The sequence below is a fragment of the Bombina bombina genome, chromosome 9, assembly GCF_027579735.1.
Source record: "Bombina bombina isolate aBomBom1 chromosome 9, aBomBom1.pri, whole genome shotgun sequence".
NCBI lineage: Eukaryota > Metazoa > Chordata > Amphibia > Anura > Bombinatoridae > Bombina > Bombina bombina.
The window spans coordinates 28,355,255-28,379,671 of NC_069507.1; the positions used below are offsets into that span (position 1 = coordinate 28,355,255).

The 24,417-nt window shown below is 39.3% G+C and overlaps 1 protein-coding gene across 1 annotated transcript in view; it reads left to right on the forward strand.

Annotated features, from left to right (window-relative positions):
- USP54 (ubiquitin specific peptidase 54) overlaps window positions 1-24,417 on the forward strand; it is a 224,399-nt gene that overhangs the window by 69,707 nt on the left and 130,275 nt on the right. Inside the window, exon 2 of the mRNA XM_053692010.1 lies at window positions 14,924-16,262. Within this exon, the coding sequence (XP_053547985.1) occupies window positions 16,113-16,262 (150 nt within the window). The 5' untranslated portion in view covers window positions 14,924-16,112. The remainder of the gene's footprint in view (window positions 1-14,923; window positions 16,263-24,417) is intronic.

Genomic DNA, 24,417 nt, shown 5'->3' on the forward strand with positions numbered 1-24,417 from the left:
TTACTAGGGCAACAGATGGGTATAAACAGTGGAAGTCTACGCTGGACCGGCCCTATGCCCTGACGAAGTCACGTACTAGTGACGGAAACGCGTTGGTGGGCGTGGTCAGGGGGGAGTTGTTTGGTGTTGTCCTAAGATGATTTACTGTGGTTGTTACAAACCGCTATTGATACATTGTAACTGCCCATAACTCAAATGATACGTCTAGTTACATAGACTTTGTAGTCTCTGTATGTGAGATATCACGTACCAGCAGCTGGTTCTTTAACAATATTGAATAGCCTCTGTATGAGGAATTGGGAATAAGCAATTTTGACACTATTTGCGATTCTACTATTGAGCCACTTATTGAATAAAAATAAGTATTGGAGTGTGGATTTGAGCATTACACGTGGCCGGACTGTTATCCGAATGACGCTTTTCCGACGGACATTTGTCCGACGGACAATATTCCGAAAGACATTTATCCGGCTGCTGGGTGGGAATGAAGCTTAAAAATCACGGTTTTATAACATTTTTAATAGTGGACTGACAAAAGACAATTAAATCAACTTATATATAACATTTATAACATTTTTAATAGTGGACTGACAAAAGACAATTAAATCAACTTATATATAACATATTAATTATAATATTATAATTATAATAATTATATTATGTGTTAAAAGTACATCGTGAGGGTAGGGACCCATGGATAGGTTCCCAGAGGCGGTTGCGGCGCCCGAGTCACTGATTGTAACAGAAAATTTTGGATCGTATCTGCCCTCGGCCGAATGTATCTTGATTTATTTAAGTAAATCTTATATATTATGTGCTATTGCCTTTAAAAAGTCTAATCTTGAGTATTCACTGTATTTTTCTAAAACTTTGATTATCCTGTTGTTTATGATTTCATATTTTTTTTTGGGTTTTCTCAGTTCAACTCCAGAATCAATTTTTTCAATTGTTAACTCCCATTCTGCTTGTTCTTTTCTTATTTTTGAAACTAGTCTGCAAATGCTTGGGTGGGTTATAGACATTCGTTGGTCAAATGCTCTGTGCCATCCTTCTAGAGAGTTGTTTGTTCTAGGTAACCCTAGTTTTGTTCTTTCAAAAGTGTTCCACATCGTAATATCGAAAGTAGGTTTTCTTCTTGTACCTTCTTGTAGTTCGCCAATCCAGGTTTTTTCAAAATAATTTAAAAATTCAGATAAAATGTTACTGTTTTGTTTTTCTATTGATTTTACAAAGTCATTAAATGTTTCAACTACATCTTCCACTGGCACAAATGCTAATGCTTCTAAGCATTTTATGATCAGAGCATTTTTTTCATTATTATACCATATTTTTAAGCCCAAAGATTGTATTTTTCTCCACAGGCATTGGGAAAATGGAAAAAGCATCCATAAATTATTGTATTTTGTAAAAAATTTGTCATGCAATTTATTGCTGCTCTTTCAAAATCTACAGTAATTGATATAGGATTGATATCTGGATTTTTTTCTTTTATAATACTAAAAATTAAATTATAAGTTTCCTGATTTTTATTTTTTGATATGCAGTATACTAATGGTATGGTATGGTTATCTTCTATTAAAACATGTATTGTATACAACTGAAAACCTAAAGGAGCTGAGTCAAATGTTCCGTCACAGAGCCAGTGTTGTTTTTTTGAAAGAAGATCTACATTTTTTTAGTAGACAGAATGATTAAATTTTCACTTTCGTGCATGATGAAATTTTCTCCTCTGGTTGTTTTTCTTAAATCATCATTTAAAATGTTTCCATTTGGTGTTGTTCGATGTCGACGTACCATTCTGGCAAGAGTTTCTTTTTTAGGTAGAGCTCCTGCTGCTTCAAGGGGGAAATTAGATGTGCAATTTTGTATTATGCTTGATGTTACTTCTTCTGAATTTTTAGCAACTTCTTTTATTTTTTCAATTGTTTTCATAGATAAAATTCTTGCTGCATTAGGTGGATGTGAATGATTTGATGCATCTTTTTCAATTATATCATTAATGGTTTTTAGCCTTCCTCCACAAAAACCTTTTTTTTTCACATCTCCAATATGTGACATTTTCTTTTTTTTTGTCTACAATGTATGCATAACCTTCATATAACATTTTTCTTCCTCCTTTACACGTCTTTATGAACTCCATTTTTTTAATTTGATGTTTTTTTTAAATTTATTTATTTAAGTGTTTGTGTTGTTTTTTTTACCTCAGTAGCCACAATATATATTTAAATTTTCCGCTTTTATACTGATGACAATTATGCAATTACGTGATTGCGTGATTGTGCTGTTCGGCGTGCAGTCGGAAGCAGTGTATATCGGACATATGTCTGACGGACGAATGTGTTTCGGCATTTTGTCCGTCGGAATTTTGTCCGAGCACCAGCATTACATGTGTGTATGATAACAGAATATAGGGATTGAGATAGCAATCGGCTGATTTTGTTAAATCAAAGCAGTACGCAGGCAGGAGGTCGCCCTTGAGCGCATAAAATGTCTGGATTTTGATGTATGTTTTCTGTTTCTCAGTAACCCCATATACTAGGGCCGCATTTCTTCTATCCCTCCCCCCTGCCCACATGGTCTATTTGTTTTTAATATTTGTTAGATATCTAATTGGGGTTGTATGAGTTAAGGTATGGTTGTGACTTTACCCATCCCTGTTATCCCCTATTTAGAGTCTTTTTATCTGTCTGTCAGCATATTTGTTCAATGAAGTGTTATTTTTTTCTCAATAAAGGCGGTTCTTCTTACTAAAGTGGGATTTCTCCCTAATTTGGTTTCAGATAGAAATATTAATCAGGAAATTGTTGTTCCTTCTCTATGTTCTAATCCTTCGTCTCATAAGGAACGTTTGTTACACAATTTGGATGTTGTGCTTGCTCTAAAATTCTACTTTCAGGCAACTAACGATTTTCGCCAGTCCTCTGCCCTGTTTGTTTTTTTGGAAAGTGTAAAGGTCAGAAGGCTATTGCTACTTCTCTTTCCCTCTGGTTGAGAAGTATACTTTGTTTTGCTTATGAGACTGCTGGTCAGCAGCCTCCTGAGAGAATTACAGATCATTCCACAAGGGATGTCTCTTCTTTGGCTTTCAAAAATGAAGCTTCTGTGCAACAGATTTGCAAGGCTGCAACTTGGTCCTCTCTGCATACTTTTTCCAAATTTGATACTTTTGCCTCGGCTGAGGCTTCTTTTGGGAAAAAGGTTCTTCAAGCGGTGGTGCCTTCTGTTTAGGTCTGCCTGTCTTGTTATCCCTCCCTAGTCATCTGTGTCCTGTAGCTTGGGTATTGGTTCCCACTAGTAATTGATGACGTTGTGGACTCTCCATATCTTAGGAAAGAAAACAAAATGTATGCAATTTGTTTGTTTCTTTCCAGATATGGAGAGTCCACGACCCCACCCTTAAATTTAAGACAGTTATTTTTCGACTAACCCTCAGGTACCTCCTACACCTTTGTGTTATTCCTTTTTTCCATTTTCCGTCGGTCGAATGACTGGGGATTATGGGTAGGGGAGTGACACTTGACAGCTTTGCTGTGGTGCTCTTTGCCTCCTCCTGCTGGCCAGGAGTGATATTCCCACTAGTAATTGATGACGTTGCGAATGCTACATATCTGGAAAGAAACAAATTTATCAGGTAAGCATACATTTTGTTTTTTCACCCTTGTACATGTTTGCTTGCATCTCTGAAATTGAACAGTTTGGTGATGGGGTGGGACTAAGTGTAAACAACAATATCTTATGTCATTTTGACAATATTGACATGATACAGCTTATACATGCAACCTCAAGCTAGTTTTATATACATAGTACCCTCAGAAAGATAGTACAGTACTGTAATCAGAAAGGGCAGTCTTAGTATGACTAGTGACTGGAGCGTCTGACACTAGATCTAAGGAGTGAAGAATACATTTAGACACATGAATGGAAGAGAGTCTGGTCTTTTTATGCAATACACTGCTGATTCTACACAGACTTTAACTATGTGTTTAACCATGTGTTGCTTTGGGACAAGCAGTAGTGAAATAATAAAATGGTCTTAGCACTTGGACCATTTTAGAATAGAACTGTTATGTTCTTTTAAATATAATGCAATTCAAAGATATTGTATATTACTTAATATGAAAATGCCCAAAAACTTATTGAAACAATATCTAAGACATTTGTATTGTGGCCAGTCATTTGGATCCATTGTTATAATCCCAAACACAAACTAAAGGAATAGTCGAGTCAAAATTAAACTTTCATGATTTAGATAAAGCAGCAATTTTAAGTAACTTTCTAATTTACTCCTATTATCATTTTTTCTTCGTTTTCTTGGTATCTTTATTTGAATGTAAGCTAAGGAGCCGGCCCATTTTTGGTTCAGAACCTGGGTAGCACTTGCTGATTGGTGGCTATGTTTATACACCAATCAGAAAGCGCTACCCAGGTGCTGAACCAAAAATAGGCCGGCTCCTATACGCACATTCTTGCTTTTTCAAATAAAGATACCAAGAGAACGAAGAAAAATTGCTAATAGAAATAAATTAGAAAGTTGCTTAATTTTGACTATACTATTCCTTTAATTTAACTCTATTGTCTTAAAGGGACAATCAAGTCCAAAAAAACCTTTCATGATTCAAATAGGGCATGTAATTTTAAACAACTTTCCAATTTACTTTTATCACCAATTTTGCTTTGTTCTCTTGATATTATTTTTTTCGTTGAAAGCTAAACCTAGGAGGTTCATATGCTAATTTCTTAGACCTTGAAAGCTGCCTCTAAACTTAATGGTTTTTCACCACTAGAGGGCGTTAGTTCATGTGTTCCATATAGATAACATTGAGCTCACGCATGGGTGAGCACTGATTGGCTAAAATTCAAGTCTGTCAAAAGACCTGAAATAAGGGGGCAGTCTGCAGAGGCTTAGATACAAGGTAATTACAGGGGTAAAACGTGTATTATTAAAACTGTGTCGATTATGCAAAACTGGGGAATGGGTAAGAAAGGGATTATCTATCTTTTTAAACAACAACAATTCTGGTGTTGACTGTCCCTTTAATAGACATGACAATTATATCTTCTTAAAATTCTTGTCTCTAATCTTTCTTTTTAAAGTAGGAGTATGAGAGTTTGAATTGTCAGACAATACATTGTTAGAAGCTGTAATTATCATGTGTGACACTATCCTGTAAAATGTCCTTAATGAGCCATTATGCCGCTGACTCGCACAGGTGTTGTTTTTAGCTTGTGATTGTTCATGACTATTTCATTGTCATATATGCCATGTTTTAAACAGTTAATATACCTAGGTTAGTATGGCAAAGAATGCTTGGTGTGATCATACAGATAAAGAAGTGAGTAGCAGTCTATATATATATATATATATATATATATATATATATATATATATATATATATATAATCTCCACATATACATAAGCGCACACACACGCACATGGGGACGATTTATCAATGTCTGCCCAACATGATATGCTGTAGCGTATAATGTCCAACAGTCATCGTTGAATGCTGACAGCATACGCTGTCAGCATTTATCATTTCACAAGCAGTTCTGGTGAACTGCTTGTGCAATTCCGCACCCTGCAGATTTTGCGTCCATTTAGTTGCTAGCAGGGGTGTCAATCAGCCCAATTGTATAGGATCTTGCGGATTGCAGACCGCAGCCTGAAGGCTCGCGCGGAAACAGGGCCATCAAGCTCCATTCAGAGCTTGATAATTCTGCCCCATGGTCTTAAAATAGTTTAAATCTAGGTTCCTTAAGAACTAGAGCTGATAAACTATGGTTATTATACAAAAAAAAACATGTACATCCTAGATCCTAGACAGAGCTGATTTAAAAAAAATAAAATCTTTTCTGCCGAAAATAGAATGTTTTAGAATGCATATCAATGATTTGTGTGTGTGTTTTGTTTGTTTTTCTGTTTTATTTTTTTAAAGTGGGTATTTATGTACTAAATAAACCAGTGGAAGTCATTCAGCCAGTGAGAAACTGTTCAGTTCTTTTTAGTTTCACTTAAAAATAATTTTGCATGAAAAAAGCAGTACATTTTAAATATGTTTTTATCTTTATATAGCTGAGAGACAGAAATTTGAGTACAGTGTACCTTTAAGTTAGTTAAGTTTTCTTTATAATTCCACTGAATCTTTACAGCCAGTCAGCGCATGAGTCCTATGAGGCAGAACTTAACGACTGGAGTAATAGGAAATTAGCACTTCAGTACAAAGCAAAATACATAATGTGTTCATTTTCTATCAGACTGTGATACATAAATCAGGATTTGATGAATATATTTCAAGCCTCTGAAACACCCTGAATCCTGCAACTTCTGACATACAGTTATTTAATGGCCAGGGGATGATTTATATAGGGATGTATTCAGAAGAAGCACAGAAGTTGGGAGCCAGACCACTGGTAGTCATAGCCATAGCTCCCTGGCTTCTAAGATTTGTTGTGTGTGGTGCAGAATATGTAATTGACATGATATACCTTCCATTTTATACTTGAGAAGTTGCTCAGTTCGGGCTAGCATTACACAGATATTACACCAGTTAGGCTATTTTGGTAACATGCAACACTAAGCATTACAAGTGGAAACCGTGTTGGTCCGTAAACCTTGCACTGGAATATTTGCCACTTGAGGCTAAAGGAGATAAAGGAACTTAAAGGTCACATGTATTTTTTCTTCACTGCTGATATGTCGTAGACTCCAGTGGCTATAACAGTGCGCTATCTCTGTTCTGTTAGTTATAAAATATAATTACGTGCTTACTAGATACCTAGATATCTCTGTGTGTAACCTGTTCAGAGATGCTAAACACAGGTGCTGCTCATGAGCTGTACGTCTTCCCAGGAGGGCATAAAATCATTTGGGATCAGCATCACCGACTATCTCCTGCTTGAGAGCTGAAAAGAATGCAGTTTTTAAGTGTGACTCTACCTGTGTGTTTTATCTAACCCTAGGCAACTATATTTTATCCCCAAGGTGTTATTCATTTTGCATTAGTGGCCTTTAAACTAATAAGCAGGAATTGTTTTACTGATACCTACAAGACCATAACAAATCTACATGATTAGGCTATCGGGATTTGTTCATTTGTGTTCCGGTGTGATACTATGGGCTCCATGTACGAAGCAGCGAAAGCTGCTCCCAAACCCTTGCGGGGCAGGTTTGCATATGCGATCCTGCTTCCCGCAATGTAAGAAGCAGCAGTCATCAGACACCCTTACACCCTCTTGTTTTTGTACTTCTTACACCCTACGCCACCTCTGAGGTGGCGAGGGAAAATCAGAGAGCTTGCTCTCTCTGTGATTGACAGCCCCTTCAGTCACGCGAATTGTGATGAGTGTGTAATGATAGATACGGGCCAGCGGATAAACAAATCCACTACCCGTATATAGCGAAGGCAGGCAGACAGCTGTGCAGGTTCAGAAGCTGTCCGTCCGTCTGTTGGGAAACAAAAGAGATTATTACAAAATCACAATATAGGGCTCCATGTACTAAGTATACAATTACTTATTGAATCCAAGTGGGACAGGTAATATTCTGCTCAGTTTCTATTATCCTATAGAGCTGATTCACTAAAGTGTAGACTACTTCACCAATTCTTGGCAAACCATCTCCATAGATTATTAAAGTGATGGTAAACAGATCTGGAATGTTAGTGATATTTTACATGGAGTTTAATTCCTCACTTGTATGAAGATGCTCTTATTTTTTATTATAGATATGAAATTCAAATACCCCGCGCTCCACCACCCACTTCAAAAGTACATTTCTTCTGTTAAGTGTGATCAGTCCACGGGTCATCATTACTTCTGGGATATTAACTGCTCCCCTACAGGAAGTGCAAGAGGATTCACCCAGCAGAGCTGCATATAGCTCCTCCCCTCTACGTCACTCCCAGTCATTCTCTTGCACCCAGCAACTAGATAGGTCGTGTGAGAGGACTATGGTGATTATACTTAGTTTTATATCTTCAATCAAAAGTTTGTTATTTTAAAATAGCACCGGAGTGTGTTATTACCTCTCTGGCAGAGTTTGAGGAAGAATCTACCAGAGTTTTGCTATGATTTTAGCCGGAGTAGTTAAGATCATATTGCTGTTCTCGGCCATCTGAGGAGTGAGGTAAACTTCAGATCAGGGGACAGCGGGCAGATGAATCTGCATAGAGGTATGTAGCAGTTTTTATTTTCTGACAATGGAATTGATGAGAAAATCCTGCCATACCGATATAATGTCATGTATGTATACTTTACACTTCAGTATTCTGGGAGAATGGTACTTCACTAGAATTACACTGTAAGAAAGACATAAAGCTGTTTAATAACTAGAGATTATGTTTAACGTTTTTGCTGGAATGTAAAATCGTTTTCATTTGCTGAGGTACTGAGTGAATAAATGTTTGGGCACCATTTTTCCACTTGGCAGTTGCTTAAATCTGTTTTTTCTGTCAGTTTCTGTTCTCCCTCACTGCTGTGTGTGTGGGGGAGGGGCGCTTTTACTATGCATCAAATATTTCAGTCAGCAACTCGTATTCCCTGCATGATCTGGTTCATCTCTACAGAGCTCAGGGGTCTTCAAAACTTATTTTGAGGGAGGTAATTTCTCTCAGCAGAGCTGTGAGAATTATAGTTTGACTGAAATAAAAACTTTTATTCTGTAATTTGTTTCCTGCTTTCAGAAATTGTTATCTTTGCTAATGGGATTAAACCTTTGCTAAAGTTGTGTTGTTTACAAGGATTGAGGCTATAACTGTTTCAATTTATTAATTTTTAACTGTCATAGATCTTCTGTGCTTCTTAAAGGCACAGTACGTTTTAATATTATTCTATTTGAATTGTATTTCCAAGTTGCAAGTTTATTTGCTAGTGTGTTAAACATGTCTGATTCAGAAGATGATACCTGTGTCATTTGTTGCAATGCCAAAGTGGAGCCCAATAGAAATTTATGTACTAACTGTATTGATGCTACTTTAAATAAAAATCAATCTGTACAAATTGAACAAATTTCACCAAACAACGAGGGGAGAGTTATGCCGACTAACTCGCCTCACGTGTCAGTACCTACATCTCCCGCTCAGAGGGAGGTGCGTGATATTGTAGCGCCGAGTACAGCTGGGCGGCCATTACAAATCACATTACAGGATATGGCTACTGTTATGACTGAAGTTTTGGCTAAATTACCAGAACTAAAAGGTAAGCGTGATCACTCTGGGGTGAGAACAGAGTGCGCTGATAATATTAGGGCCATGTCAGACACTGCGTCACAGGTGGCAGAACATGAGGACGGAGAACTTCATTCTGTGGGTGACGGTTCTGATCCAAACAGACTGGATTCAGATATTTCAAATTTTAAATTTAAACTGGAAAACCTCCGTGTATTACTAGGGGAGGTGTTAGCGGCTCTGAATGATTGTAACACAGTTGCAATACCAGAGAAAATGTGTAGGTTGGATAAATATTTTGCGGTACCGACGAGTACTGAGGTTTTTCCTATACCTAAGAGACTTACTGAAATTGTTACTAAGGAGTGGGATAGACCCGGTGTGCCGTTCTCACCCCCTCCGATATTTAGAAAAATGTTTCCAATAGACGCCACCACAAGGGACTTATGGCAAACGGTCCCTAAGGTGGAGGGAGCAGTTTCTACTTTAGCTAAGCGTACCACTATCCCGGTGGAGGATAGCTGTGCTTTTTCAGATCCAATGGATAAAAAGTTAGAGGGTTACCTTAAGAAAATGTTTGTTCAACAAGGTTTTATATTGCAACCCCTTGCATGCATTGCGCCGATCACGGCTGCAGCGGCATTCTGGATTGAGTCTCTGGAAGAGAACATTGGTTCAGCTACTCTGGACGACATTACGGACAGGCTTAGAGTCCTTAAACTAGCTAATTCATTCATTTCGGAGGCCGTAGTACATCTTACTAAACTTACGGCGAAGAATTCAGGATTCGCCATTCAGGCACGCAGGGCGCTGTGGCTAAAATCCTGGTCAGCTGATGTTACTTCTAAGTCTAAATTGCTTAATATACCTTTCAAAGGGCAGACCTTATTCGGGCCTGGGTTGAAAGAGATTATCGCTGACATTACAGGAGGTAAAGGCCATGCCCTGCCTCAGGACAAAGCCAAAGCCAAGACTAGACAGTCTAGTTTTCGTTCCTTTCGTAATTTCAAAGCAGGAGCAGCATCAACTTCCTCTGCACCAAAACAGGAAGGAGCTGTTGCTCGCTACAGACAAGGCTGGAAACCTAACCAGTCCTGGAACAAGGGCAAGCAGACTAGGAAACCTGCTGCTGCCCCCAAAACAGCATGAATTGAGGGCCCCCGATCCGGGATCGGATCTAGTGGGGGGCAGACTTTCTCTCTTCGCCCAGGCTTGGGCAAGAGATGTTCAGGATCCCTGGGCGCTAGAGATAATATCTCAGGGATACCTTCTGGACTTCAAATACTCTCCTCCAAGAGAGAGATTTCATCTGTCAAGATTGTCAACAATCCAGACAAAGAAAGAGGCTTTTCTACGCTGCGTACAAGAGCTCTTGTTAATGGGAGTAATCCATCCAGTTCCACGATCGGAACAGGGACAGGGGTTTTACTCAAATCTGTTTGTGGTTCCCAAAAAAGAGGGAACTTTCAGACCAAGGTAATTGGCTTAATGGTAGCGGCAATGGACATAGTACCCTTTGCACGCTTACACCTCAGACCACTGCAACTGTGCATGCTAGGTCAGTGGAATGGGGATTACTCAGACTTATCCCCTTCTCTGAATCTGGATCAAGAGACCAGAAATTCTCTTCTATGGTGGCTTTCTCGGCCACACCTGTCCAGGGGGATGCCATTCAGCAGACCAGACTGGACAATTGTAACAACAGACGCCAGCCTTCTAGGTTGGGGTGCCGTCTGGAATTCCCTGAAGGCTCAGGGACTATGGAGTCAGGAGGAGAGTCTCCTGCCAATAAACATTCTGGAATTGAGAGCAGTTCTCAATGCCCTCCTGGCTTGGCCCCAGTTGACAACTCGGGGGTTCATCAGGTTTCAGTCGGACAACATCACGACTGTAGCTTACATCAACCATCAGGGAGGGACAAGAAGCTCCCTAGCTATGATGGAAGTATCAAAGATAATTCGCTGGGCAGAGTCTCACTCTTGCCACCTGTCAGCAATCCACATCCCGGGAGTGGAGAACTGGGAGGCGGATTTCTTAAGTCGTCAGACTTTTCATCCGGGGGAGTGGGAACTTCATCCGGAGGTCTTTGCCCAAATACTTCGACGTTGGGGCAAACCAGAGATAGATCTCATGGCGTCTCGACAGAACGCCAAGCTTCCTCGTTACGGGTCCAGATCCAGGGATCCAGGAGCAGTCCTGATAGATGCTCTGACAGCACCTTGGGACTTCAGGATGGCTTACGTGTTTCCACCCTTCCCGTTGCTTCCTCGATTGATAGCCAGAATCAAACAAGAGAGAGCATCAGTGATTCTAATAGCACCTGCGTGGCCACGCAGGACTTGGTATGCAGACCTGGTGGACATGTCATCCTGTCCGCCTTGGTCTCTACCTCTGAAACAGGACCTTCTGATACAGGGTCCCTTCAAACATCAAAATCTAACTTCTCTGAAGCTGACTGCTTGGAAATTGAACGCTTAATTTTATCAAGACGTGTGTTTTCTGAGTCAGTTATTAGTACCTTAATACAGACTAGGAAACCTGTTACCAGAAAGATTTACCATAAGATATGGCGTAAATACCTACATTGGTGTGAATCCAAAGGTTACTCTTGGAGTAAGGTTAGGATTCCTAGGATATTGTCTTTTCTACAAGAAGGTTTAGAAAAGGGTTTTTCTGCTAGTTCATTAAAGGGACAGATCTCAGCTCTGTCCATTCTGTTACACAAACGTCTGTCAGAAGTTCCTGACGTCCAGGCTTTTTGTCAGGCTTTGGCCAGGATTAAGCCTGTGTTTAAAACTGTTGCTCCACCATGGAGTTTAAACCTTGTTCTTAATGTTTTACAGGGCGTTCCGTTTGAACCCCTTCATTCCATTGATATAAAGTTGTTATCTTGGAAAGTTCTATTTTTAATGGCTATTTCCTCGGCTCGAAGAGTCTCTGAATTATCAGCCTTACATTGTGATTCTCCTTATTTGATTTTTCATTCGGATAAGGTAGTCCTGCGTACTAAACCTGGGTTCTTACCTAAGGTAGTTACTACAGGAATATCAATCAAGAGATTGTTGTTCCTTCTTTATGCCCAAATCCTTCTTCAAAGAAGGAACGTCTACTGCACAACCTGGATGTAGTCCGGGCTCTAAAATTTTACTTGCAGGCAACTAAGGAATTCCGACAAACGTCTTCTCTGTTTGTCATTTACTCTGGGCAGAGGAGAGGTCAAAAAGCTTCCGCTACCTCTCTTTCTTTTTGGCTTCGTAGCATAATTCGTTTAGCTTATGAGACTGCTGGACAGCAGCCCCCTGAAAGAATTACAGCTCATTCTACTAGAGCTGTGGCTTCCACTTGGGCCTTCAAGAATGAGGCCTCTGTTGAACAGATTTGCAAGGCTGCAACTTGGTCTTCGCTTCATACTTTTTCCAAATTTTACAAATTTGACACCTTTGCTTCATCGGAGGCTATTTTTGGGAGAAAGGTTCTTCAGGCAGTGGTTCCTTCTGTATAAAGAGTCTGCCTATCCCTCCCGTCATCCGTGTACTTTTGCTTTGGTATTGGTATCCCAGAAGTAATGATGACCCGTGGACTGATCACACTTAACAGAAGAAAACATAATTTATGCTTACCTGATAAATTCCTTTCTTCTGTAGTGTGATCAGTCCACGGCCCGCCCTGTTTTTAAGGCAGGTAAATATTTTTTAATTTATACTCCAGTCACCACTTCACCCTTGGCTTTTCCTTTCTCGTTGGTCCTTGGTCGAATGACTGGGAGTGACGTAGAGGGGAGGAGCTATATGCAGCTCTGCTGGGTGAATCCTCTTGCACTTCCTGTAGGGGAGCAGTTAATATCCCAGAAGTAATGATGACCCGTGGACTGATCACACTACAGAAGAAAGGAATTTATCAGGTAAGCATAAATTATGTTTTTTCTCTGAATTAACAGTCTGACTTGTCCAATCAGCGCTCTCCCCATATGGCACTTTTGTTGTAGCTCACAGAAAAATTGACTCTTGAAGTGGGGCTGTGGAGTGCCGGGTATTTTAATTTCATATCTATATTAAAGGGAAATAAAACCCAATTTTTTTATTTCATGATAGAGCATGCAATTTTAAGCAACTTTCTAATTTACTCCTATTACAATTTTTTCTTCGTTCACTTGGTATCTTTATTTGAAAAGGCAGGAATGTAAGCTTAGGAGCTGGACCATTTTTGGTTCAGAATCTGGGTAACGCTTGCTGATTGGTGGCTACATTTAGAAAGTTGCTTAAAATTGCATGCTCTATCTGAATCATGAAAGAAAAAATGTGTGTTTCATATCCCTTAAAAAGTAAGTTATAGCTCATCTTCATTACAACTGATGAATTAAACTCAATCTAAAATATTACTAACATTCCGTATCTGATTTTATAAAGAGGAGAGGTTACCATCACTTGTTAGGTTAAAGGGACACTGAACCCAAAATTGTTTTTTTGTGATTCAGATAGAGCATGCAATTTTAAGCAACTTTCTAATTTACTTCTATTAACAATTTTTCTTCGTTCTCTTGCTATCTTTAGTTGAAAAAGAAGGCATCTAAGCTAAGGAACCAGCAAATTTCTGGTTCAGAACCATGGACAGCGCTTGTTTATTGGTGCTGTCCAATCATCAAGCACATCCCAGGTTGTTCACCAAAAATGGGCCGGCATCTAAACTTATATTCTTGCTTTTCAAATAAACATACCAAGAAATGAAGAAAATTTGATAATAAAAGTAAATTAGAAAGTTGCTTAAAATTGCTGCTCTATCTGAGTCACGAAAGAAAAAATTTGGGTTCAGTGTCCCTTTAATTTGAAACCTAATACTGCAGTATTGTTTCCCATTCCTGACTGGCTAATAAGGACAACGACCTCTGTTTTTTACTGGTGCAGAGGGAAACTCCTCTGAATATATGACAAGAACATATTTGTTTATTCAGGACCGGAACTTGAGTTTTTTTTTTTTTTTTAAAATAAAAAACATTTTTAAATGGTTTAATTTCCCTGAAGCAAGTTCAAAGTAGACTACATTGAACATTTAAGACAGGGGTATCAAGCTCAATGTACTTGGGGGCCACTTGCCAAGTGTTCTTCTCCCATGGGGGCTCCAGAACTGGATATACTAAGAACTAGAAGTGACATTTACCCAAGTAGAATTGCATGGTGGGACTTGTAGTCCACAATAGCCATACACAGTTGTCTATATTTAACTTGTAAATGCCAAGTGAAGTGATCATTCTGAAACTGTATAACAGCATAAAAAGTGACATTTATCCAAGCAGAGCATGGTGGGAGTCTACACTGGACACTTCTCTTTATATTTATCTTGTGGGTGCCTATATATAACATATCAACTAGTTACACCTCCTAAAACACTAGCCCAAATTAATGGTTTATCCAATAAACAAGGGGGGCCAGATGAAACTATCTTGAGGGCCACATATGAGACCACTGATTTAAGAGATTAAAAAATTAGAGGCATCTTAGTAGATGGATTTCATTGCTGCCCCTTGTGCGCCTGACAAAGAAACCAAGTGCCAAAATAAATACCCTGGGAGCGGTGTTATGACATGAAAACTACTAATAGCTTTCAGGATCTGAGAGGTTAACCACAGAGGTAGGAATGTTCTACAGTGTGTTTTTAGTACTGTACACTTATGTAACTTTGTGTCCACTGTACATTTTCTATTTTGTTTTACTTGTGCAATGTATAATTTCCCATTGTCATCAGTCTCTTTTTTTCCCCTTAGGTTCCTGTTATCATCTGGAAGATGTCCCTTAAAAGGGTTAAACCCAGCTTTTTTTTGGATTGTGAAGAAACAATGTCAACTGCACTAGGTGTTAATGAAAGACTGTGCTTCTAAAATACCTACAGAACTATGGAGAAAGAGCTGGGCTAAATTGCACTATATTAACCTTTTAATCTCAGTGAACTAACCCCGTCTATTCAATTGCCAAAAACTTAGAAGCTACAAGAAAAAAAAAATATCTATCTATATATATTTATTTATTTTTTAAATTAAACGTTTTTGTACAAAATATATATAAAATATTTTATTTCGCCATTTCCACTGATTTCCTTTCCCCCTCTTTATCCTCTACATATAGACAGTCTTCCTCATTTTGTTTGGAATTGTCATTCTATCTCATAAAGACTGAGTATATAGCGTAGAGGTGAGGTTTTGGCAGAGCTCTGCTAAACAATGCAGGATACTAATTAAATGACGCAACCCTCTGTTTTTCCCCCTCACTTATAAACTCCTCTCCAACATCCTGAGATTTTCAGTTATTAAGAAACAAGGCTGGGATACAATTATCAAGATTTCCACCACTTTAAAGTATTTTTAAGTTTGAAGAAATTTCTAAAACAAAATAGTAGCTTGTAAAGATTCATGCCATAACCTGTACTTGTTAAAGTGGATTTTCCTGATGCCTCTGCTCTCCACAGGGGGACACTCGTCATGTGAGAAGTGCTGATAGGAGTTGCCTAATTTGCTTCTCTCTTTGTGTTACTTGCTCTCTGTCATCTTTCTGTTCAAGCACCGAGAAGGAATTAAGAGACAACTTTGTGCTCATTTTGGAACCTGCTGGGCAATAGCATCAATTTGTTTGGACCACTGGAAATAACTACAAGCAGTATTATTCGATAACTTGTGATTGCTTCTGACTGAAGGATTTTTGTAGTCTCACCATCAAAGGGAATGACATTAATTTGTCTTTTCATACAACACTTGTTGCTATTTCTCCTCCATCAGTAACTTATGTCGCTCTCATGGTCTTCAGGATTAGAAAAAAATTAACATTTGTGTTTGATTTCTTTTTCTTTGGACTTTCATAGTGGTTTTAAATTTTTATTTTAGAAAGGATTTCCAAACTCTCAAATACAGACACTGAAATCCTCAGTGTATTATCTCTTGTTTATTTTTTGCACTACACTCAATGATGTCTTGGACACGAAATTATTTTTCTACTGGTCGAGGAGGCACGCAGGAGATGTTCACTCCACGTAATTCCATATCCATAGCTCCAAGCAAAGGCCTGATTAATGAACCAGGACAAAATAGCTGCTTCTTAAACAGTGCACTGCAGGTAAGGATAACCACTGCTATTACATTTTATTGTATCTCTTTTCAAAAGCAAAGTATTCTCACTAATGTCTGGCGATACAGCCGTTAATTTGTATGAATTATATATATAGTTACGGAAAGGGCAAGGAGTGTATTAGGGATTGAGCTGAAGTTTGACTAGTGCTTTAAAAGATCAGGACTAAAAACTTTTACAGTGCTATTTTAGTAAAAAGCTTTGATGCTACAAGTTGTAACAACATGAAACTAGGTGGAGGTAGATGAGGAAGGGTTATGGGAAAGTCTTTGTTTATTTTCTATAAATATATTATTGTTATATAATGTCAGTGATGTAAAATAAGGCATAGCACACGTCTCATTAAATGCAAGGTTGAGTTCCACAAATGAGTAAACTCAGAGTTACGGACTGTCGGCTCCAAAGCAACCATCCCATGTAACATGCTGTTTTCAGACGATTATACCGTTTTAACAGCTGAATGAATTTGGCTGACATTAGGCAAATTAAGGAAGTTGAGTGATGTTTCAGATATTAAGAAAGTGTAAAAACATAGAGCCCTATAAATCTTTTTCTGCCAACAAAACCCTCTTATGTTAAAACAAAGAATGCTGGCATTTGAGAATTAGAAAAGCTGAATGGAGAATGATGTTTTTGTGTGTTGAGCCAAGAGTATACTCTCTATGCAATGCCATTAGAAATCTGCATAAAAAATGGTCCTGTGCCCCTGTTGTCGTATTGAACTTTATTCCTTCAAGCCACTAATAGCAGTTTGCTTTATTTATTTATTTATTTGAGTCATGTTTAGAGCTCACACAGAAATTTACAAAACTCACTAAGAAAGTTTAATCATACAGGTCTCAAACTCTGCCTCCTCCCAAAGAAATATATTTTAAACAACTTTCCAATTTACGTGTCTTATCTAATTTACTTTGTTCTATGGGTATCCTTTGCTGAAAAGCATACATCGGTAGGCTAAGGAGCTAGACGTATGGATGTGTTCAGCTGGATCCCAGTAGGGCATTTCTGCTCCTTCAATAAACAATACCAAGAGAATGAAGCAAAACTGATAATAGAAATAAAGTGGAAAGTTGTTTTAAAAGTGTATGCTCTATCTGAATCATAAAACTTTCTGGGTTTCCTGTTCCTTTAAGTTTAAAGCTACCATTAAGAGTGAGCTGAAACCAAGTTTTTTTTTTTTTTTTTCACCTTTGAATGAGAAAAGAATTGAAATGCAGCGCAAGTATAAACGTTGTGTTTTTCCCCCTCAATGACATCTAATACTTATTAAGTAAAAGTCTACTTCATATTATTCCCTTATATATTTAGTTTGTGTTTGGTATAATTTGTGTGCGCTGTATCACAGCTCTGTTCTAGCCAGGCTTGGCAGGCATTTATCAGTTCAAGGTGTGCAGGATTACCCCAGTGTGCTCTGCCTGTGTATTATCTGTTACACGTCCTTGTGACTTGTCACTTTACAGTGTAGTCAGACCATTTCATATAGATAATACCATGGGCAGGGTGTAAAGCCAAAAATTGTACCGATGACTTAGAAAGCAAAATTGACAGATATTCTGGTAATTAGAGGTAATAACTGAGTGTGCTTTTGTCCAGATGTTACTATTTATATCAACAAAAAGTGCTTAAATCTGGGGTGGAGGGAGGTTACGTGCAGATTTAATGTGACTCAGTGTAGTGAAGATGGTTTTTATACAGGTAGAAAACCCTTTCTTCTGAAATACAAAGCTTTTCCGGTCCCAAGCAGTTTGGATTATTGAATATTGGCTTCTGTAAAAAGGGGCCTTTTGGAGAGGGGATGGGACCAAGTGTAAACAACAATATCTTATGTCATTTAGACAATATTTACATGTTATAATACAGCTTATATATATATATATATATAGCTAAAAGTAGTTTTACATCTTTTAATTAAAAAGTTTAGATTTTAGAATAAGTTTTGATTTTGGAATATGTACTTGTATTGTCTAAATATGTTTTTATTTTTAAGGCAAACTAATGAGAACATAATGCAACTCGTCTAACCCAAGTTCTTCAAAATATGGTTTTGTGTTAAAAAATAATCTTGCACTTTACAGAACGGTGCGAGAGAATTTAAACTTAGAGAACAAAACTTTTTCTTTCATGATTCAGATAGAGCCTGCAATTTCAATACACTTTTCAGTATAGTCATGCTAACACATTTACTTTGTTCTCTTTACAGTCTTTATTTAAAAAGCATACTTAAGTAGGCTGAGGAGCAGCAATGCCCTACTGGGAGTTAGCTGCTGATTCGTGACTGCACAAACATACCTCTTGTCATTGGCTCACCAGATGTGCTCAGCTAGCTCCCACTAGTTCATTGCTGCTCTGGGTTTTAACCCTTTGCAGCTATAAAATAGTAATAAGCAAACAATAGTGCGGCAATAAAAACACTTTCTTTTTGCACTTTTATGTCCCTTTAAATATTTCAATATTGTGTGGCAAATGGACCATAATGTTTGGCATAACTACTAATTGTAATTATACATGTGGTCCCTCACAGCCTTATCAGATTTACTGAGTTCACTTAGAATGTTAGATTTAGTTTGGAGATGCTCTAGGACAGTTAGGATTATACAGTGTTTATTTGATACGTTAGTCCAGTGACCTGCACATAATGTTAGTGCAGTGTATATTGTTATGGTCAATAAAAAGAAAAAAGTATGTCAATGGTTGGACTTACATTTTTTAAGACATTTGAAAGACTCTTATATGATCTGATTCTGATGGACTCTAAAGGTTTATGAAGAGAGAGCTCCCTGCCTCTATCATATGGACTTTGTTTAATATAAACTTGATTTTTCTTGTAAGGTGTATCCAGTCCACGGATTCATCCTTTTACTTGTGGGATATTCTCCTTCCCAACAGGAAGTGGCAAAGAGAGCACACAGCAGAGCTGTCCATATAGCTCCCCCTCTAGCTCCACCCCCCAGTCATTCTCTTTGCCGGCTCTAATCAATCGGAAGGGTAAAGTGAATGTGGTGTTAGAATTGTAGTTTTTATTTTCTACAAGCAAAAGTTTGTTATTTTAAATGGTACCGGTGTGTACTATTTACTGTCTAGCAGAAAAGAGATGAAGATTTCTGCAGGGAGGAAGATGATTTTAGCATGTTGTAACTAAAATCCACTGCTGTTCCCACAAAGGACTGAGGAGTACAAGAAAACTTCAGTTGGGGGGAACGGTTTGCAGGTTAGGCTGCAATGAGGTATGTTCAGTCATTTATTTCTAGACAAGACTGTGATAATGCTAGAAAAGACTGTTAATATCCCCATGAGGGAAGGGTAAGCTGTATTCAGAGACTAATTATGGAATTGCAAGCTTACATAACAGGGCTAATTTATGCTGGTTGACACTACTTAATGGCAAACGGTTTTTATTGAGAAATATCGTTTTTTGAGACACTTTGAAGGTTCCTTTGGGTTTCTTTCAGGGGTTGTTACCCACATGGCTATTATTAAAACACTTAGGAGTGTTTCTTTAGGCCTCACAGCACCGGAGTAAGGTGGGAGGGGCCTAATTTCGCGCCTCAGATGCGCAGTAAGATTGACTAGAACTTCAGGCTGTTTCACATGGAGGGTCCTGCTGCAGTTTGAGGGCCTATAAGAAGCTTTTTGCCCCACAAATCTGGTTCCTAAGGGCAGGTAGGGCCACAGCAGAGCTGTGGCAAGGTGCTGAAGTTGTTTTAACCGGTTTGTAGGCTTACTATCGATCCGGTTTGGGCATTAAGGGGTTAATCGTTTTTATTGCTAGTTGTGCAATCTTACTAATGCTTTAGGTACACACTGTAAAAATTTCGAAAAGTTTGCTGCATTTTTCACTGTTTTGGAAAATTGTGTGCCTTTTTTTTTAAAAAAACTTTTATTTATCAAACGAGGGTTACCATGTGGAGATATCTCTCCCATAGGTCACAGAACATTGAAAATCAAAAACATGTTACAATTGAATGTTTACATTGCAATACTGGGTCTACTTTGCTGCAAGTGTTGTTCTTACGTACAGTCTTTCTGCAGGTACGCCCAGAGTCTTTTTCCTTAAAGCAAAAAGAAAGTTTCAATCTGTGTCCCAGGAGTTGGTCTTTTTGTTGCAATAGTCCATGGTAAATCCCTCTTTTCCTTTTTCCTCTCTCTTTCTCCTCCCATACCTCCCTCCTCCCCTACCCAACTCTTTCAAATAGTACAGCGTTTAATAATAACTAAGTAAGGGTAATAATAATCAAAACAGTAATAATCAGAGCCGAGCTCAATCCCATCTCTTCGCTGATCGCGTTAAGATCTTTGCAGTCTATCATTGTTAGGTCTCTTTCTCTTCCCTGGGCAGTAGCGTGAAGACAGACTTTATAATGTGTGGGCAGACGTCCACTACCTCATCTCTCATGTTTCTCTTCATATAGAAAACCCCATTTGCCTCTCAGATGTTGTTCTAATAAGACTTCAGTGTTTCTGAGGGGGAATAAGAGCTGTGTTTGCATAGTAATCTGTAAAGTGTGTATGTAGGGTTCCCATTTTTTCATGAACGGTCTGGTTCTTAACTGTACATCTCTTAGGGTGTCTGCTGCTTCGTATGTAACCTGTTTGTGCATGCTTGCCTTAAGTTGTGATAGTGTGGGGGTCCCTGGACTCAACCAATGTTTGAATATGAGTTTCCTGGCTTGTAGGATAATGTTTGTGATCACTTTTTTTAGGGAGTTAGGTGTTGAGGCTGGGATCTCCAAGAATACTACTAGTTTGGGGGAGACCATCACTTCAATGTGGAACGTGGATTTTATCCAGTATGTTATCATGCCCCAAAATTTCCGTATCATAGGGCAGTTCCATAGTAAGTGCGGCAAGTCCGCATCTGCTGCTTTGCATTTTTTACAGTGACCTTCTCTCTCTGGTCTCCATTTTTTGAAGATTTTGGGTGGTATGTATGCTGCTTGTAACAGTCTGGTGTGTGATTCTCTAGCAGTCGCTGATAGAGTTGCTCCTCTTGCATATTGTATGCTGCGTTGTATCACGTCTGGTGTAATTTCAGTGTCCAGGGTGCGTGTCCATGTGTCACTGATATGTGTGATCGTGGCTACGTTTGTCGGTTTCATGTGTAGTCTGTAAGCTGGGGAGATAGACGTACTACCTTGCAATGTCATATGTAGCAGTCTATTTACGTCTAAGTTTTGGTCAGTAAGTTCTGCATGTCGTAGTAGGTCTTGGGTGTAGTGTCTCGCTTGTAGATACGCAAAATGGTGTGTGCGGGGCAGGTCAAATTGGGTTTGTAGTTCTTGAAAAGGTCTAACCTTCATGTCCAACCCATTTATCAAATGGGACACGGAGGTCAACCCCTTAGCTTCCCATATGGCGAACACTGGGGAATCAATCCCTGCAGGGAATCCTGGGTTACCTCTCAAAGAGAGGTATTTCGTGTAGGTAGGATTGAATCGAGATCTCTTGCATAGTTTCCACCAAGCAGAGAGGGGTTGGGATATAAGTGGGTAATTTTTAACTATCTTGAGTGTGTGTGTCGGTGCCATATGTGGGAGTGCCTGCAAGGACCATGGGGCCGTAACCTGCTTTTCAAGCTCTGGCAATGTGAAGTGTGCTTTCTCTGTCAACCAGTCCAGTACATATTTAACTTGGGCTGCCTCACAGTATGCATCAAGGTTGGGGACGGCTAAGCCCCCTGAGGTGATCTCTGCCATCAGTCTAGAAGAATGTATTTTGTGTTTTTTTCCTGCCCATATGAAAGAGAGCATTGCTTTGTTTAGTAATTGTATGTCTGCTTTATGAATGTGGTAAGGTATCATCTGAAACAGGTACAGGAGTTTCGGGAATATGATCATTTTGACGAGCGCGATCCTACCCGGTAGTGCTACCGGTAGTTTACCCCATCTGAGCAATGTCTCCTGGAGTTCCCTTACCAGGGGGCGATAGTTTAGATGGTACCATTCCTCGGGATTTCGGGATAGCTTGATTCCTAAGTATTTGAAGGAATGGGTGACTTGTTTAAAGCTGTATGGTAAAGCAGCGCAGGGTGACCCCGGGAGCAGCCAAACAAGCTCCGACTTGTCGGTGTTTATTTTGTAGCCAGAGACCTGGCTAAACTGTTGTATGATTTGCATGACGTGGGGGATGTTTGTTTTTGGATTTTGTAGGTATAGGATCATGTCATCTGCAAAGAGAGACAAATGGCACTGGACCTTACCCACCCACAGTCCCTCTGTCTCCGCCCTAATCTTGATTGCTAGGGGTTCAATGGCAATGTCGAAAAGGAGGGGCGACAGTGGACAACCCTGTCTTGTTCCCCTACCCAATTGGAAGGGGGGCGAGGGAATTCCGTTGATCAAGATTGAGGCATGGGGGTTCGCGTATAGGGATTTAATCGTAGTTGCAAAAAAGCCCTTAATACCAAATCTATCTAGAGTGTTAAAAAGATGGTCCCAGAGGACCATGTCAAAGGCCTTCTCCGCGTCTATAAGCAAAGCGCAGGCTTCCATGTTCTTGTCTCCACCCTCTCTGGTAAGGTTCCAGAAGTGGGTCAGTATAAATTGGAGCTTACGAATGTTTAACACCGAGGATCTACCCTTCACAAACCCCGTCTGGTCCCTGTGTATCAGTGAGGGTAGGGCCACTGCGAGTCTATCCGCCAGGATTTTGGTTAGTAGTTTATAATCCTGATTTAACAGGGATATTGGGCGGTAGGATTGGGTAAGTAAATTATCTCTGCCTTCTTTGGGAATCACACAGATGTTAGCTTCTGTGAAACGGGTAGAGATCCCTTCCTCACCCTTCATGATTTTATTGTAGAGAGTGGTGAGTGTTGTCACCACTTCCTCCTTCACTAGTTTGTAAAATTCCCCTGGTAGTCCATCTGGACCTGGGGTCTTGTCAAGGGGCAGGGTGTTTATGGCCTTTACTATTTCTGTTTCTGAAATGGGTGCATTAAGGAGAGTTAGATGTTCTTCTGAGATGGTGGGGTTGTGTATGGTTTCCCAGAAGGATGTTTTTTGTGTTCTGTCTATTGCTTCCTCTTTATATAGGGATTTGTAGTAACTCATGAAGGCAGCTTGTATCTGCGGTGTGGTAGTGTGTATATCATTTCCCACCTTGATGGCACCTATATACTTGTTAGGTTTAGCGAACTTAGTGAGTCTAGCTAGGAGCTTCCCTGTCTTATCTCCATGTCTGTAAAAGTTTGCTTGTGTTGCTGTCATCTCCCTGACAGTGTTCTGGTGTAATGACAGGTCCCTAAGTGTTTTTGCTTCAATGTAGTGTCTTTTCGTCGTTGGGTTTGGGTTTCGCAAGTATTTATTCCTAGCGCTAATCACCCTTCTCAATTGATTCTCACTCTTTTGTTTCAAGCGTTTTGACCTGCTAATTGTGTAGGAGGATATAAGACCCCTCATCACCGCTTTTCCCGCCTCCCAGAGTAGTAGGGTGTCATGTTGGTGTGTGGAGTTTAGAGTCATATAAGTTTTCCATTCTCCCTCTAGAAATCTCTTGAAATTTATGTCTCCGTACAGGTAAGTCGGGAAGAACCACCTACGGGGTCCCTCTCTAGTTGGCATAAGATTAATTTTAAGGCTAATGGGGGCATGATCTGATATGTTCGCGACATCTATGGTAGTGTTAGTGATCTGTTGTCCCAAGGAGTGTGTTGTTAGGAATAGATCTATTCTGGATAGGGTGTCTTTGGCTGGGGTGGAGCAAGTGTAGTTTCTTTCTTCTGGGTGCTTATCTCGCCATATGTCTGTTAGTGCCAAAGAGTGTTTAAATTTAGACAAGATCAGGGAATCTCTCCTTGCGTTTCTATAGGTCGTGTTATGTCTTGCTGCTGAATTAGGGTCTCTGAATCTGTCTGCTGGGGTTTGAGGGGCTATATTATAGTCTCCCCCCAGAATCATCGGAGAGTCAGCAAACTTTGTTATGACAGTACTGAAAGTTCTCCAGAAATCCTTTTTATCAATGTGCGGGCCATAGACTCCTCCTATGATAATGTGTTTATGTTTGAGTTTGATTTTTGTTAACACATATCTACCCTCGGGATCTATCAATTGTTTTACTATAGTGTAGTCTAGGTTTTTTCTAAAGAGGATAGCTACCCCTCTGGCTCTTTTCCCTTCATACGTGGTGTGGATAACTTCTCCCACCC